The 16,607-nt window shown below is 32.5% G+C and overlaps 2 protein-coding genes across 2 annotated transcripts; one reads left to right on the forward strand and one right to left on the reverse strand.

Moving 5' to 3' along the window:
* The first annotated feature begins 214 nt into the window (after nucleotides 1-214).
* Nucleotides 215-9,174, forward strand: LOC109337024 (E3 ubiquitin protein ligase DRIP1-like). Its single transcript, XM_019573883.1, has 6 exons — nucleotides 215-347; nucleotides 6,139-6,238; nucleotides 6,742-7,398; nucleotides 7,561-7,608; nucleotides 8,601-8,673; nucleotides 8,774-9,174. Exons 1-6 carry the CDS (start codon nucleotides 242-244, stop codon nucleotides 8,936-8,938), a joined length of 1,149 nt encoding a protein of 382 aa, XP_019429428.1. The 5' UTR covers nucleotides 215-241; the 3' UTR covers nucleotides 8,939-9,174.
* Nucleotides 9,175-12,814: 3,640 nt separating this feature from the next.
* LOC109337022 (PRA1 family protein D-like) lies at nucleotides 12,815-13,643 on the reverse strand. Its single transcript, XM_019573881.1, has one exon. It carries the CDS (start codon nucleotides 13,544-13,546, stop codon nucleotides 12,983-12,985), a length of 564 nt encoding a protein of 187 aa, XP_019429426.1. The 5' UTR covers nucleotides 13,547-13,643; the 3' UTR covers nucleotides 12,815-12,982.
* Between the last annotated feature and the right edge of the window lie 2,964 nt (nucleotides 13,644-16,607).

Genomic DNA, 16,607 nt, shown 5'->3' on the forward strand with positions numbered 1-16,607 from the left:
TTTATCCCTCACATATTCAACAAGTGTGAAACTTCATTATTTTAACTCTCATTCAAAATGATTTAATCAAAACTCCCATATTTTTTTCTTGCTCTTTGTTTGGTAACATGCACCATGATGGGTACGTGCATGAGTAGTGATGTTTGTGTGAGTTTTTTTATATTTTATGTGAGTGCATGTGTTTATGTGGGTCCTTGTCATTGTTCAGCAGATATAAAAGAAAACAACAATCTCCAGCGATATGAAGGAACCAAGACTTAAGGCAAAGGTCTCACCACCCTTGACATGTCTTTTGTGCAATGATCTTTTCAAAGATGCCACCACAGTGATAGAATGCATGCATACTTGTAAGTGTTACAGTTTTCCTTATATTTACCTTTTTTCTGCTTTTGTATGTTATGTGTTATTCAATTATGTGGTCTTCTTAACTCAACATTTTTATGCTCATAAACTCTATCATTTTGGTTATTGTAGCTCATGGTATGTGTCTTTTTTAGCTTTTATGTGTTTTTACCGTAACTCGCAACAATTCTGAATGGCATGAAATAATTGTTATTGGCTGAGTCACAACCGGATCGCTCTCTTTAAGACGTTTCATGGTATTGTTAAAATTGTACAAGCAGACTATCAATTACGCGCCCCTAGAATAAAATAGCTCAGTTCTCTGTTATACGATTTATTATTGCACTATAAGAATCACTCTCGAATACACCCACAATATGGTTATCAGTGTCAATTATCGAATTCCCACAATATGATTACCCATACCAATTCTTTTTCCACAATACTGACTACCAGTGCTAGTTCTCGAAATTCCCACTTTGGCTGCCTGTGCTAATTCTCAAGTGCCACAGAAAGAAAGAGGCAGAAGGTTGCCGGAAATGCGTCGGCAAAATATAAGGGGGAGAAAGAGAAGTTGAGAGGTAAACGCTTTCAACTTGGTGCAAATTATAATGAGGGAATGATGTCTCTATTTATAATCTGAAGTATCCAACGACTCTTTCACCAACAACTTTATTACCAACGACTCTGTCATAATGGTTGAGATCTCCTCCAATGGTTTTCTAACAACTCTTTCCTTGTTACATGTGTTGACTTAGTCAACACATGGTCGAAGCCCAAAAGACCTAAAAGTTAAATAAATTAATAAATAAATATTTTATTAAAAAAAATGTTGGTCCGTAACTTAAGGCTTATAAATCATTTCAACTTCCCTCCTCCTAGCAAAGTGGGACTAAAAAGTTTTTTCATTTCACTTCAAAACATTATTCTTTCAACAAATTCCAACATTATTATGTAATAATAAAACTACAATAATGCCTTTGTTTTGCTTCTCTTCTTACTTAATTTGAATACTTGATTAGTCATAACTTGAGTTTGCTTCCACATTTAGTATCTATACATAATGTGGTAAGTTGGCAGACATTTTGTAATATTCTGCAACGTTTATAGCCAAATGTGGCACAATATGCAATCTTACAAATCTTTTAAGTTGTTTCATTTGGTCCTGATTTCTTTTGATGTAGATGATTGCAAGCAGCACATTACTTCCAAAATAACTTACTTAGACTTGGCAGGCTCAATTGAAATGAAGCCATTGTTGATTTTCTTCTATTTTAATTTGTTGGGAAGTAAGTCTAGCTTACAACTTTTGTACCATTGTATCATAAATGGTTTACATACCTATTGGGTACTCCTTTTATAACTAACTGGTTTTGAGATGAAATATTAAATAATATTATGTCATGAAAGCTTGTGATCCTTTTGTTGGTTGGTTCTCCAATTGTCACCTTCTTTCTCACTAGTTCTTAGTCGTTGTTGTCATCACACTTTCAAGGCTTGTTGTTTCTATTATTGTTTTATTGTCTTTCTAGTCTCTCTCCTTAGCACGTTGGTTTTGTCTCCATATTGTAGATATATTTATGTTGTTACATGATTTGTTAAAGCTTTGATGAACATATTCTTCTTGGATTTGTGGTGGTCATCTCTATCACAAGCATTTTTTATTTTCTCTCTTCTCTATATGCAACAAATTGGATGCCTATGATACAATGCTATAGCTTGAGAAGAATATTGTATATAGAAATTTTGAAGTTGTTTAGGTCGGTCTTGCTTTAGATTCGATTAGTGCTTGTGTTATTGTGTTGATCAAAGTTCTTCTTGGTATTCTTGATGTCGTCCCGATTAGTGGTTAAAGATGGTGATTTCTGGTTGGTGGTGCTCTCTAGTTCTTCCATATTGAAGACCAATCCTCAAATTTGATCCTTATTGTTTAGTGTTGTTTGTTGTGCATCTATCATTCTTCTTAGTTTGCTTCTATCCTTGGTGGTTAAGCTTGGAGGTAGCTTCAGCCATGAATAATTAAGCATTTTTTGCTTCTGTCCATTATAGATAGACTTAGAGATAGTTTTTGTCATGGATGGCTAAACTTTGTTTCCTTATAGCATTTGAAGATTGTAGTTGTTTTAAATGGTTTAGAATATTTTTTCTAGCTACCTTAGACTACCTTCATTGTATCTATTGTTCTAGCACCTTCATCGTATTTATTATAGCTTGTGATCCTTTTGTCGACTGGTTTTCTTGGTTGTCACATTCTTTCTCACTTTTTCTTAGTCATTGTTGTTATCACACTATCATGGCTTGTCATTTTCGCTGTTGTTTTATCGTCGTTCCAGTCTCTCCCCTTAGCATGTTGGTTTTCTCCCCATATTCTAGATTTGTATTTCTTGGTACATGACTTTATTAAAGCTTCACTGAACATATTCTTCTTGGATTTGTGGTTTTCATCTCTGTCATAAGCATTGTTGATTTTCTCTCTTCTCCATATGTAACAAATTTGGTACATATGATGTAATGCTATAGCTTGAGGGGAATATTGTATATAGAAATTTTGAAGTGGTTCAGATCGATCTTGTTCTAGCTTCGATTAGTGCTTGTATTCTTGTGTTACTCAAAGTTCTTCTTGGTGCTCTTGATGCCATCCTACTTAGTGGTCAAAGATGGTGATTTCTAGTTGGTGGTGCTATCTAGTTCTTCCATATTGAAGACCAATTCTCAAATTTGATCTTTATTGTTTAGTGTTGATTGTAGTGCATCAATCATTCTTCTCAGATTGCTCCTATCCATGGTGGTTAATCTTGGAGGTAACTTCAACCATGGATGGTTAAGCATTATTTGCTTTTGTCTATTATAGTTATACTTAAAGATGATTTCTGTCAGGGTTGGTTTCACTTTGTTGCCTTATAGCATTTGAAGATTGTAGTTGTTATAAATGGTTTAGAACAATTATTCTAGCTACCTTAGATTACATTCAGCGTATCTATTGTTCCACCACCTTCATTATATTTATTCTAGCTTGTGATCCTTTTGTCATCTAGTTTTCTGGTTGTCAACTTCTTTCTCACTTGTTCTTAGTCATTCTTGTCATCACACTATCAAGGATTGTCATTTCTAATGTTGTTTTATCGTCTTTCTATTCTCTCTCCTTAGCACATTGGTTTTCTCTCTATATTCTAGATATGTATCAGTTGGTGCATGATTTTATTAAACTTTAATCAACATATTCTTCTTGGATTTGTGGTTGTCATTTATGTCATAAGCGTCATTGATTTTTCTTCTTCTCCATATGTAACAAATTGGATGCATATGATGTAATGCTCCAACTCGAGGGGAATATTGTATATACAACTCTTGAAGTGGTTCAGATTAGTCTTGTTTTAGCTTCGATTAGTGCTTGTATTATTGTGTTGATCAAAGTTCTTCTTGGCGCTCTTGATGTCGTCCCGCTTAGTGGTTAAAGATGGTTATTCCTGGTTGGTGGTGCTCTCTAGTTCTTCCATATTGAAGACCAATCCTCAAAGTTGAGCCTTATTGTTTGGTGTTGTTTGTTGTGCATCCATCATTCTTCTTAATCTGCTTCTATCCATGGTGGTTAAGCTTGGAGGTAGCTTTAGCCATGAATGGTTAATCATTATATTATTTGCTTTTGTTCATTATAGTTAAGCTTAGATATAGTTTTTGTCATGGATAATTAAACTTTATTGTTTTATAACATTTGAAGATTTTAGTTGTTATGAATGGTTTAGAACATTTATTCTAGCTACCTTAGACTACCTTTATCATATCTATTGTTCCACCATCTTCATTGTGGATTTTGACAATGTTTACAACACCTTAAAATCATAGTTGGTGGAATCCATGTAATTGTTTTGATTATTTTCCTTTTAAAGAGATTATTTATAACAAACTTAAAGTTTACTAAGATTTATATTTAGTGAGAATCTTAGCATATGTGAAAGTATTTTAGAATATTTTAAAATATATATATATAAAGAATATTTATATGATACTTAGATATAGAGATAATATCTCAAATTGTGATAGTTTTAAATTAGATTTGTTTAAAGTATCTTAGAAAATTTCTTAAGTTTGAGATTACTTTATTTTATTTTTTGTGATATATCTTTTTATTTAATTTTGAGTATAATATTGATATAAGATATGTTAATATTATATCTTTTGTATCATAACAATGTTACATCATCATTTACTATATTACTAATACAATTTACTAGTTGTGGAGATAATTTGAAACTTATTATTTTGTATGAAGGTGAATAAATTAAAGATGTTCAATAAAACTATCTAAAATTTATTAAATGACTACAAATGACATACAATATTTATTCATTATTTGTTTATGTATGTATTAATTGGAGAAATTAAATACATGTATAATTAAATATAGATATAATTATTATTAATTTGATAAAACTATTAATAATTATATAATTATTTATTTGTTTAATTGTATATTATAAAATTATTATTTCTAGTAACTATCAATTTATAATTTTTATTTGTTTAGTTAATTATAATTATTAGTATTTATTTTAATTTTGTGTAATTAATTAAGTTGGTAAAAATTTAAAGAGTAAAATTGACCAAAAAATTATTGTAATTCTTATTGTGTATGGAAAGCAAGCTTTCATTCTTATAAGTTGGGTTAACGAACTCAATCAACCTGATATTTAATTGAAGTTTGACTCATTATTTAGGTCGATAAACATGATTCACAAACTAAACGAGTCGAATTTAAGTTAAAAGTTAAGTTCGTTAAATGAACAAGTCAAACTTGAACTAAGTACATTTTGACTCGTTAAATTCATGAGGTATTTGATTATATATATCAGTATATGTGTATGAATATATGTATATATTGTATATATATGTGTATAAATAAATATATATATATATATATTGTGTTTATACTTATATATATATATATATATATATATATTAAATAAATAATCGTCATTCAAATTAATGAGTTGAACTAAATAGTCTATGAACTCTTTGATGAACCAAACCAATTCGAACTAACGAGTCAAATGGAGCAGTTTGTCAAATTCGAGTTGGCAACATTTTGAACTAAAATCGAATGTCGAGCTGAGTAAATCTTTATCGAACCGAGCCAAATTGAACTCTTGTACCACTCAGTTCAGCCAGTTTTCAGCTCTACTTATGAGCTACAACTTCCTTCATTTTTTTGTTCACTGAACAGTTCTTCATGAAAATCTACATCATTTTGCGCGGAAAGAGCTAGAAAATATTTGAGAGGATCACATGTGAGAGAAGAGTGTTCATCTTTCCTTGTAATTCCTGAGTGGGGTAATTCTACTATTGATGTTGATATTAAAATGTTTCTGAATGTGACCGTGGATGTTAAATATTGTGTCTTCAGCTGTTTTCTCTATGATGTGTTTTATGAGAGTGTGCCATTTTTTCCAACACCAAGCACACCCTCATATATTCACAGGACTCGTTTTCATTAGCTGATGAAATTAAGATCTTCTAAATGTGAAATGCATATGAAATTTCCATTACTGTTGTTGTTTTTTCTGCTTTTGGTTTCATTTCTTGCATCTTTTGAGCATGTGTCATGGTTAGTCATTTTATATTCAATGACTAACACTTGTGTATGATTATGCTAGAAATTTGGCCTCAATGTTCTTCACCCCTTACTTTCTGTTTTCTTATCTTTTTATGTAATGAATATATTTCATTGTTTTTCTTTTCCATGTACCTTTCTGTTTCTCATTCTCTGTAATAGAGCCTAAATCTTGAGTTCAATAACAGTTTGCAGGGAATGCATAGAGAAGAAGATAATTGATGAGAACTTAAGGCACTGTCCTGAATGCAATGTCGACTTGGGTTGTTCTCCACTGGATAAATTAAGGTAAGTAATTTGTTTTGGTATAATAACTTGATTTCATAGTAGAACCATGCAGAGATAGGCCAAGAAATGTTGGGCAAATGAGCAACTTATACAACAATTTAATGATTAGGCAGTTGTTTCTTAGTGACCATGAGGTCACGAGTTCAAATCCTAGAAGTAGACTTTGCTTGTAAGGGTACGGTTGTATATATTTACCCTCCCCAAACTTCACTAAGTGAAAACTTGGTGCACTTAGTTTTCATATGACAACATCCATTATTCTGAACTCTGTTAAGTCATTGTATGAATAGAATTAATGCATACATAAACATTTTTGAGTCCCAATGGACTATGAATGATCTAAGGGGAAAATATGGTAAACACTGAACATGTTAGTAGTTTGGAACAAATGGGATATAGTATAATGGTTGCAGTTCAATTCATTTCTTTCTTTTTACCTCTTTCTGTGAAGTTTTCATTAATTTTGTCCGACCTCGATACCAAATTGTCTTGGAAAACTATAGGGAGGATCAGAAGTTACAAAACTATAGGGACCGATTTTCCCCGAAATATGAAAATAAGACAAAGGCACCAGAAGATGTACCTTTGGTGCCATTGACAAAAACACGAAAGGAGGTGTCTGCACCTTCGCTGAAGGCCAATGCTGGAAAATCGAAAGCTGCGGGGAAAAAAGTTGTCACTCAAACAAAATCCAAGAACAACTCTTCAAAAGAAGAACGTAGTAAACAAGTAGTGGCTAACAAGACTTCAGATGGCATTGGCAAGTCGTCGAAAAAAGGAAAGGCTGATATGTCTAAGCCATTAACGTCACTGGTGGAAGCTACAAGAAATATTAAGATCAATAGTAACTCCCACAAGCAAGAAAGTGCTGTCATTCCTGTGCCTGTGGACTCAAGTGGCAATGACTCTCACGTGCCTAAGGTCCAAAAGAAACATCGTAAAGCTGGTCGTAAGCAGGGCAAGAAAGAGGGAAAATCCAAGTTCATTGGGGACTTAAATCTTCCACCACCGCCGCCACCACCTGGGTTTGGTTTAGGCAGTGAAAACAGCCACAAATTTGGAAATCTTCCATCTCAACAAGAGATTGGTTCAAGCAGTCAAAGCAACAAAGCAGTTGGTGGTGGTCTAGTCTGGTTGTCCTTGGTTGCTTCTGAAGACAGGTAAGATTGCATATTATGGCTTATTTAAAGTTTATCTCTTGAAATTTATTACAAGATAAGGCTACGTATATCTACCTTTCTCATACCCCACTAACTAGAAGTCTTGTGTATTTGTCTGCCTTTCTTTTAATGAATATCTGACACTTGAATTCCTGGATATAGGGAAATAGGTGCAAGATTGCCTCAAATACCTACCCGCTTCTTAAGATTGTGAGTTATATTTCCTCTTTCTACTATGAGTTGATGCTCATTCCTTTATTTCTCAGTGCTTGAACTGGCTCATGCAATAAGTAACTGTTTATCTGGTTCATGTTTCTTTGGTGAAGAGGTGTTTTTGTATATTCATTTTTACATGCTCTAAAGTTTAAACCATGCTTCCATTGCATTCTTTCACCATAGCTTGTTCTAGATATGTGCTTGTGTATATGTATCATATCATTCTTATCATTTACATAGCACTTCCTCTTAAAGAATCAGTCAGATAACTATTGTCAATATGTCTTCAAGAGGTAGACAATTTAAATTCCTGTGATATGTTACATTTCAAACATAATAAATAATTAAATATATACAGATCTTGTTTGTTTCAGTCAATGGTTTACATAAAATCTAAGCAATGTAATTCCAAGCAAGAGTTTATAGCAGTGTTGTAAAAACCAGTTCGTGCCGGCCGGTTCAACCGGTGAATCGGTCTCAATACCAATACGGTATAATAATTATACTTGTCATGCAATCATACTGGTCAAAACCGGTCATAACTGTTGGTTTTCAATTGAACTAGTCATATTGGCCGGTTTTTATTTAAAATTAATTTTTTAATGAAAATAAAAAAAATTATTTTTTATTGATTTTTCAACATTAATGTTAATATATTATATATGTATATCTAATTTCGCCGATATGCGGTTTAATTCATCAGTTGAATCGTTATAGCACTGTATCATTATCCTAACTGGTTTGATGACTGGTGCGGTATTAATAACACGGTTTATGGGGAAACAGAGATTAAAATTCTACATTTTTGGAGCAATACTAATGTCCCAAAGTGGTTACTCATTAATCACTCTTTACCCATTTAATTGCTACAAGTAGCTCATATCTGTATAGTCTGCAACTCTGCATTTATGATATAGATTACTCAACTATATAGATTACTTGATATAACTAACAACTTGCACTAATTAATTTTCTAATTATTATAGGGATGGTAGTTTACCTGTGTCCTATCTTGAGAAATATGTTATCAAGAAGCTTGGTCTTCCTAGCTATGCTGAGGTAAATTGGTTTACTATCTTTGTTAAATCTAACATCTCTGTGAATAATGTATTGTCATTTCTAAGAAGCTAATTATTTTTATGATTATATTATCTTAAAGGTGGAGATTCAATTATGGGGTCAGCCAGTTTATCCTTCATACACAGTGCAAAACTTATTGGACATGTGGTTGGAAACAATGCCCAAGAATAAGAAGATTCATACAACTGTTGGAAGTTCAGCTGAGGATTTTATTATGGTCCTTTCATATGGACTAAAAGCTTGAGTTGAGAGAACTTATAAATTACTCTGACATGCTTTTACTTTGAAGAATTTTAAGAACTTTATCTTTACTTTTAAGCTCCATAGACCATAGCAGACATATGGTTGTTTTAATGGTATGTGTTGGATATGCATATGCTTTGCACTCTGCAGTAGTTTTCATTGGTTGGTCGAAAAACATGTTTGACATGGGATTTCTTATATGTTTTATGAGGATTTTAAAACTACCAATGTTTTTAATTGCTTTTTTAATAATGAGATACTACTGCTAGCATTTTGATGATGGGATCAATCTGATTTAGTTTCTAGAAACTAAGCCATGATTGATAGTCGTGTGATGAAATTCCCACACTAGTTTTATTAACTCTCGCCTTTTTTACAATATTTTTGATCAAATGCTTACTATTTTTCCAAGCAAAAGATGAATGTTATAAAGTATGTTGAAAAATGATATTAACAAAAATTTGTTGGACCAACATCTTCCTTGATACACATATGGTATAAATATGTTCAGGATCAACATCTTTTTACATTTTTAATTAGTTATTGCTATCATTTTCTATGTTGATAAGGTACTTCATTGTGAATTAGATAAGCTAAAGGGAGGTAGGCGATATTAGTTTAGGTAGTTACACAACTCAAAAAGGTATATGATGTTTGAATATAGTGTCTTTTTATTCTCAGAAACTGCCAAAGAAAGTGAACGTGTTATTTTCACAAGTGAAGAAGTGGTCATTGAAGAGTCTTAAATGACTTTACGATCGTTCATCTTTGTCAAAACTAAATTACTTCTCTACTTTCTTTAACAAATTAGAAGTGGCATAGAGGAATGAAAGTGAAACTATTTAACAAAATTTGTCACTATAGTTGAAGTATAGAGTAGAGAATGTGCTAGGAACCTAAATCCTAGTGACTAAATGTGTAGTTTATAACTTTTAGTTTAGGCACATAAGAGTTGGTCATTCTAAATAATAGAGTACGTATTTTTAGATAAGCATTAAACATGATTTTGAATGAACTAGTTTCAGCTAAATTAATTTTAAGTGAAATTTAAGTTTTAACCCATCACAATCTTCTTCAATATTATTTTCCTCGTTTGAGAGAGATGATTCAAGATATACTGATCCATGTCTCTAACTCAAATTCCATGAGAATTTTTGTATAATCTATTTTTTTATAGCAAACTTGGTGATGCTAACATATCTGGTAATAAAGGAACAAGTTTATGATGACAACCCAATGATCTACAACAATAATCAACTCATCCTAGGAATGGCAAAATGCAGCGGTTAATGGTTTCGAACAAAAGAAGAAAAAAATGTATACACTAATTAGTTCATATATTCTTCCAACAATGAGCTTGAGGTAATGTACTCTTCAATCAACAGCTATACCATGCAACAATGAGTTTTTGAGGTCATGTATTGGTCAATCAACAGTTATACCATGTTAGACCATTTGGACTGACCTATACCTTCTAGCAGATTATTTGAACAATTCTTGGTGAAACACAATAGTGAGATACATATGGGAGGGCTTAAATTTGTTTTTAATCTCTGTAAAGTACAACGATGTTTATTTTCATCCTCATAAAAAATATGGATTTACATCTCTACAACTATTGAAATTAGTGATTTTGGTCCATGACATTAACTCCCTTTGTTTTTAGTGCTGTTTCTTTCCGTCAATCACATCAACACTTCAAAGAGAGAGAAACTTAACACAAGGGACCAAAACTAGGTATTTCAAATTTTACAGTGAGGCAAAAATGGTATGCATGAGCAATACCTACAAACATATTTAAGCCAATATATAAACACATAGAAGCATGCATGAGCAACTAAAAATGGTAGAATATCAGCCACAAGAGCTCGTGAGTTATGGCATACACAATCTAAAAACAAAAGGCAACGCACTTGCTAAAATTACTTCGGTCATATAGCCTAAGCAGACCCAATTATGGAGGTGGAAGTGACAATTACTTTTAATTCATGTATACTTTCAACTTAATGCAGAGACCAAAGTTATATAGAATTCAACCAGAAACCCATAACAGAAAAATAATCGCCTGTAAAAAAACCAAGAATTGGACACTACAAACAAGCCAACAAAATGACCCTATCCCAAATGTTATCTATAGATGAAGTTCCATTAAGATTGTGTATTCATGTCCAACCATAGACACCAAAGAATAGAAAATACAGCACACTGCCAAAGAATTTTAGCATCTTCACGGCAGCCAAAACTTCTGAAGTTAATAAGAAGAAACTGATGTAAATCCTTAGGGAAGACCTAGTTCTCTCCAAAGATGCCAAAAATGTATTCCAAAGGGAGTTTTGAGCTGAACATAGTCCGTCTTCTGAACAAGAACAACATATCACACATATATTAGGGGACAAAGCAATGAGAAGTTTTCATTTTTGTAACATGTCATTCCTATCAAGAATAGCAGGCTAGACAAAAGGTTTGAGCTTAGGGGGGGCTTTGGAATTCCATCTGCATTTATCGAAAAGGAATATTTTTCTAGTTGGAGAATTGATGAGTAATTGACAATAAGGTTTGCAAGAAAAGACTCCCAAGGAAATACCACTCTTTTATCCTTGTTGGTGGAGAATTGAACAGTTTCAAGGAAAACTGAAAGGGGTTTTAGTTCAGTCTCAGTCTTGCAAATTCCTAAAGAAAGTGAAAAATCCAAGTTGGAAGAAGAAGCATTATGAATAAAGGAAAGCTGAGAGAAACCCTTGAATATGAAGAGGGAACATTTCCAACCAAGTATCCTACAGAATTTGATATGATCACCATCCCCCGGAGTCAAGGATACAAGAACCCAAAAAGAGGGGTACCCTTCAGAGAAGAATTTCCAGGGGAGCAAGGTTTCGTGTTTGGTGTCCCACCCATTTGGATGCAAACCACATTTGCTTCTAATAAGTAATAACTTTATGCCATAGAGAAGAAGTCTCAAGGGGGAACACCAAATCCACTCAGCTGGGGCAAGGTGATATTCTTAGGCAACGAATTTCCAAGTCCAACCCCCTTCTCCATAGGCGTATAACTCTCTCAAATCTCTGGGCAACCATTGCCAGAAAGTGAAAAGGGGGGAGAAAGTATTAAGGGATGCTCAAAAGACAAGAATGTATAAGAGTAAACTGACCTCCTAAAGAGAAAAATGCACCTTCCAACTATCTAAACAGATGGATGTCTTAAACTATTTTTGGCTGGGGATTATCTCCTAGAAAGGCATCTTAATACATAAAGGCCATTGACGAGTTTGGCAACTAGCCTAAGTAGCAAGAACATTTAGCATCTGACTATATCACATTCACACTCGCTGGCGCACTTGCGTTCATGTTAACTTTCAGCCAAAACAATCTTAATAAAGATAAGATACTTATAAAAGAATCACTGTTGACCTTCACATGAAAAAGTGATATTAGCAAACTGAATATGGGATATTAAAATACCCTCTCCTTCAACCTTCAGTCCCTTAACCAGCCCACTAAAAACATCAACCACTATAGTAAAGAGAAACAAAGACAAAGGATCGCTTTGCCCCACTCCTCCTTTGCCATTAAATCGGAATTTACCCTCACCAGTACTATCATCAAACAAACAACAATAAGATCACATTATCACCATCACTGTAACAAACCACAATAATTGAGACAAGCATAACATTATCAAACAATACAAAAGTAATCACAGAAAGACTCAGTGCAATGCATATATGCCCAACCAATCAGACAACCCCAACTAAACAACTACTTTTCTTTCACCATCACTATATATTCATCATCATCATCATTGAGAAATCCTCAGAATTTTTTTTAAATAAAAATAAAAATTGCAGAACATAATAATTAGGACAAAGGTAGAATGCAGGTACCATATACTGATATCTAAATATGAATCAGTTGAGAATCATCATCAATTAATCATAGTTTGTGAAATACACTGAGTTAGAGAATTGAATCCAAATTCACAAATTTCCACACATAACTACACCTTAGATTCTTTTCAATTTCTTGACAAACCAAAACGATAAAAAAAATCAAAGACGCGTATAACCACCAGCACCACCACCAGAAGGAGGAGGGTTACCACTAAGCATAGGTCCATACGGCGAATCATGATCATCCACAACAAGATCCTCCGTTCCTCTCAACGCACCATGAAAACAAACCACCAAACCCCAAACTATAACCGAAACCACAACATTGACCCACGCATTCGTCACAAACATCGCCACAACAGTCACAAACCCTAGCCCAACAACCACGGCCATATCGTTGAGTGCGACGAGGTTGAAGAGGTTTAACGGCTCGTCGCCTTCACGGGCGAGGTAGAGGAAGTACCATGCGGCGAAGAGAGCAACGAAGGTGAGGATTGAGAGAGGGTGAGGGAGGAGCGTGAGGAGAAGAACGAGGAGGAAGATGAGGGTGTAGTTGAAGAGAAAGAAGGTGAAGTTTTGGGTGATGCGCGTGGTGGCGTCGGAGAAGGAGGAAGGGAGGGAGAGGGAGGAGAGGGAGAGGAATTGAGGCCAGGGGCGGCGCGTGGATATCACGGATTGGGTAGCGTCTTTGAAATCTGAGAGGAATTCGGTAGAGGAAGACATAATTGGAATGTGAAGAAAGAAGAGATTGTGATGGTGATCGAGGTTTTCGAGCTGACCTGGGAAGTTAGTCAGTTAGAAGAAGTGTGGTACTGTGGTTGGTTGGATGTGTGATGGTCCAAATTGTAATAATGGCCCATTGGTGATTTATTAGGTTTGCTCCATTTTATTTAAGGGTGTGTTTGGTTTGCAATAGAAAATGGAAGGAAATAAAGTTAGAGGAATGAAAATAAGTAGAAAATGGAATGAAAAGTTAGTTGTTTGGTTTAGAAGAAAAATGAATGAAAGAAAGTTATAAATTTTTTCTCCTATTGTTTGGTTGTATAAAGAGGGAAGGGAAAGAAAAATAGTTGTGTCAAATTAACATCCCAAATAAAAAGGTCACATTTAAAATGTTATTTTTACTACTTTGTTTTTAGAATGTACTATATAATTATTCAACTTTTTGTACATTTTCAATTATCTTAACTTGGATAAAATTATTATCTCATGTATTCCACTCAAAGAAGACACAAATGATATATTTGAAACATTTGTAATGAACTTTGAGTATCTATTTTGAAAATTATGCAATAAATAGAAATATTAAACACACTTGACATAATATCAATGTACATACAATATATGACATTCATAAAAAAAAATTTGGTCATCTCCAATTTACATAGTTAAACATTACACATTAATTACATATAAACTATGATGTATCTAATATTCACCACTTCATGTAATTCTCACCTACAAAATAAAATGAAACATAATTATTAATCTAGCATGTCATATATGTAAAAATGACAGTGCAAATAGATATTAGAGGAAGAGGCATTGTGTAAAGTAGAGAATGAGAATGGTGCTTATTTTTGTGAGGAAGAAAGAGAAAATAAGTGAAGAGAGAAAAGTTTGATGAGATAAATGAAAGTATTATAATATTTCCATAAAAACTAGTAGGAGACTCGTGCATTCGCACGGATGGCCGGTAATTTATTTTACATAAATTTAATTGAAGAATGATAAAAATATTATAGAGGGTTACCTCATAAAAGATAATTTATATATATTTTATTGTTAATGTAAAGTTTTCAATGAATGAGATGATGTTGAACATGTTATGTTAAATAAATAAATAGTTTTTTTGAAGAAAAGTTTGGAACACATGTAAAATAAGTTTTAGAATATATGTTATAGATTTTGAAAAACATGTTTATAAACCATATTTGTTGTTATCTTTAGTTGTTAATAAACTTATCATGTATCAATATCTTCAATCTTTTTTGTTTTTAACTCTTGAAATAACTACATATAATTGATTATAATTGGATATTAGTCTAGGTAAATATAACCCCCACACTTTCTAATGTTTCAACTTGAGATTTTATTGATTATCATAGTATAAAAAACCATTAGGGAATTGTCTTTGATAAGCTTAAAAGGTCATGAAGATTGGGATGAATATATTGACATTCAAGAAATATATATGATATTTCTAATATTTTTTAGACATGATTTTTGTTTCAAGTACACAATTTGTCATTTTAGTGATAACCAATCTTGTATCCTTGCATAATTCTTTATACTGGTCTAAATTCCTCAATAGCATTATTGAAGCTCCAACTTTCAAGTTGATCTTATGATAGGGAAGACCAAAGGTTGTAAGTGAGTTTAAAAAGTCAGGAGTTAGTAGGTTGAATGTTTCACTTTCATTAACATAAGATATATCAACTAAATCTATACTCATGTATTTCTTTTCATTACCTATAGTCATGCATTAAAATATTTATTAGTATAAGTTTAATAAATATATTATGTCAAACATAATGAAAATTTAAAGACAACTAAAAAATTCACCTGAAAATTTAAAGACAACTAAAAATTTCACTTGAAAATTTACTTAGAACATATTCATTGATTTGATCAACAATCTTAATCGTTGATGAAGTATTGCTCTAGGTTACAGAAATTGTTCATCCTTGAAGTGATGTTATAGGTTTGATCAACAATTGCACGGGTTCCTCTCCCCTTTATGTAAGTCAAAATAGTAGAATAAAAAATATAAAATAATTCACAATCAACAATTTGAAGTAATAAAATCAAATGAGATAAACAACATTGTTGAAATATACAGGTGATATTTGATATTTATTGACTTGTCTACTCTAAAAAATCAAGACATAAAAATGGAAGTTTAAAGAATCACCAAGTTGTGAGATATTTTAAATATTTAGTCCGACAATAAAATTACATGAGAAATATCACTCTATTTTATCTCAATCCACTTTTCCTTATAGCATAGATTTATAGATAGTATTTTATATAGACACTAATGGATTTAGGATTTTCCATAACATAAGATATTTATCACTCTTGAGTCTTTACTACTACAATGGATTAATAAACCATAATACTTGTATAACAATGTTAGAATGTATTTTATTAAAGCTAGTACATAATTAGTCTTTGTCATAGTTAATAATGGCTTAGCACTTTCAATAACATGAGTTTGATATGAGTTTTGATTTTTTTAAATACATATCATAATATGTAACGCCCCGAAAATCATTTCATATTTAATATATTTAATCTTTTAGAAAAATTGGTAAAGAAAATTTTATGTAACCTATAACTTACAAATCATTTTCACTTTTACCTTATTCCATTTTCAAGACGTCATATTTTCAAACCTTGCAAAAATAAAATTCTTAATACATTAAAGATAATTAAATGAACACAATTATTTTCTAAATACTTCTCATTCATAAAATTCTTGAATAAATACATAATTTTTTACAGGGCGAAATCTAATCATCGCCACAAATAAAAAAACTGCAAATTACAACAAAACAAAAGAGAAACAAAAAGTACCTCACACAGGTTCCTATCACAATAAAACAAAAGAGAAACCTCCTAAACCGAAGGTGCACTGGAAGCCTCGCTAGGGTGTTCCTCCACCTCCGAGTCAGAAGAGATCTCAATGACCTCAACTGAATCTTCTATGCAGATAAGCTCTACATAGTCGATGTTGTCTTCCTCCTCCTCCACTTCATCCGCTCCCCAATCCATCAAGGGG

The sequence above is a fragment of the Lupinus angustifolius genome, unplaced genomic scaffold (assembly GCF_001865875.1).
Source record: "Lupinus angustifolius cultivar Tanjil unplaced genomic scaffold, LupAngTanjil_v1.0 Scaffold_1_748, whole genome shotgun sequence".
NCBI lineage: Eukaryota > Viridiplantae > Streptophyta > Magnoliopsida > Fabales > Fabaceae > Lupinus > Lupinus angustifolius.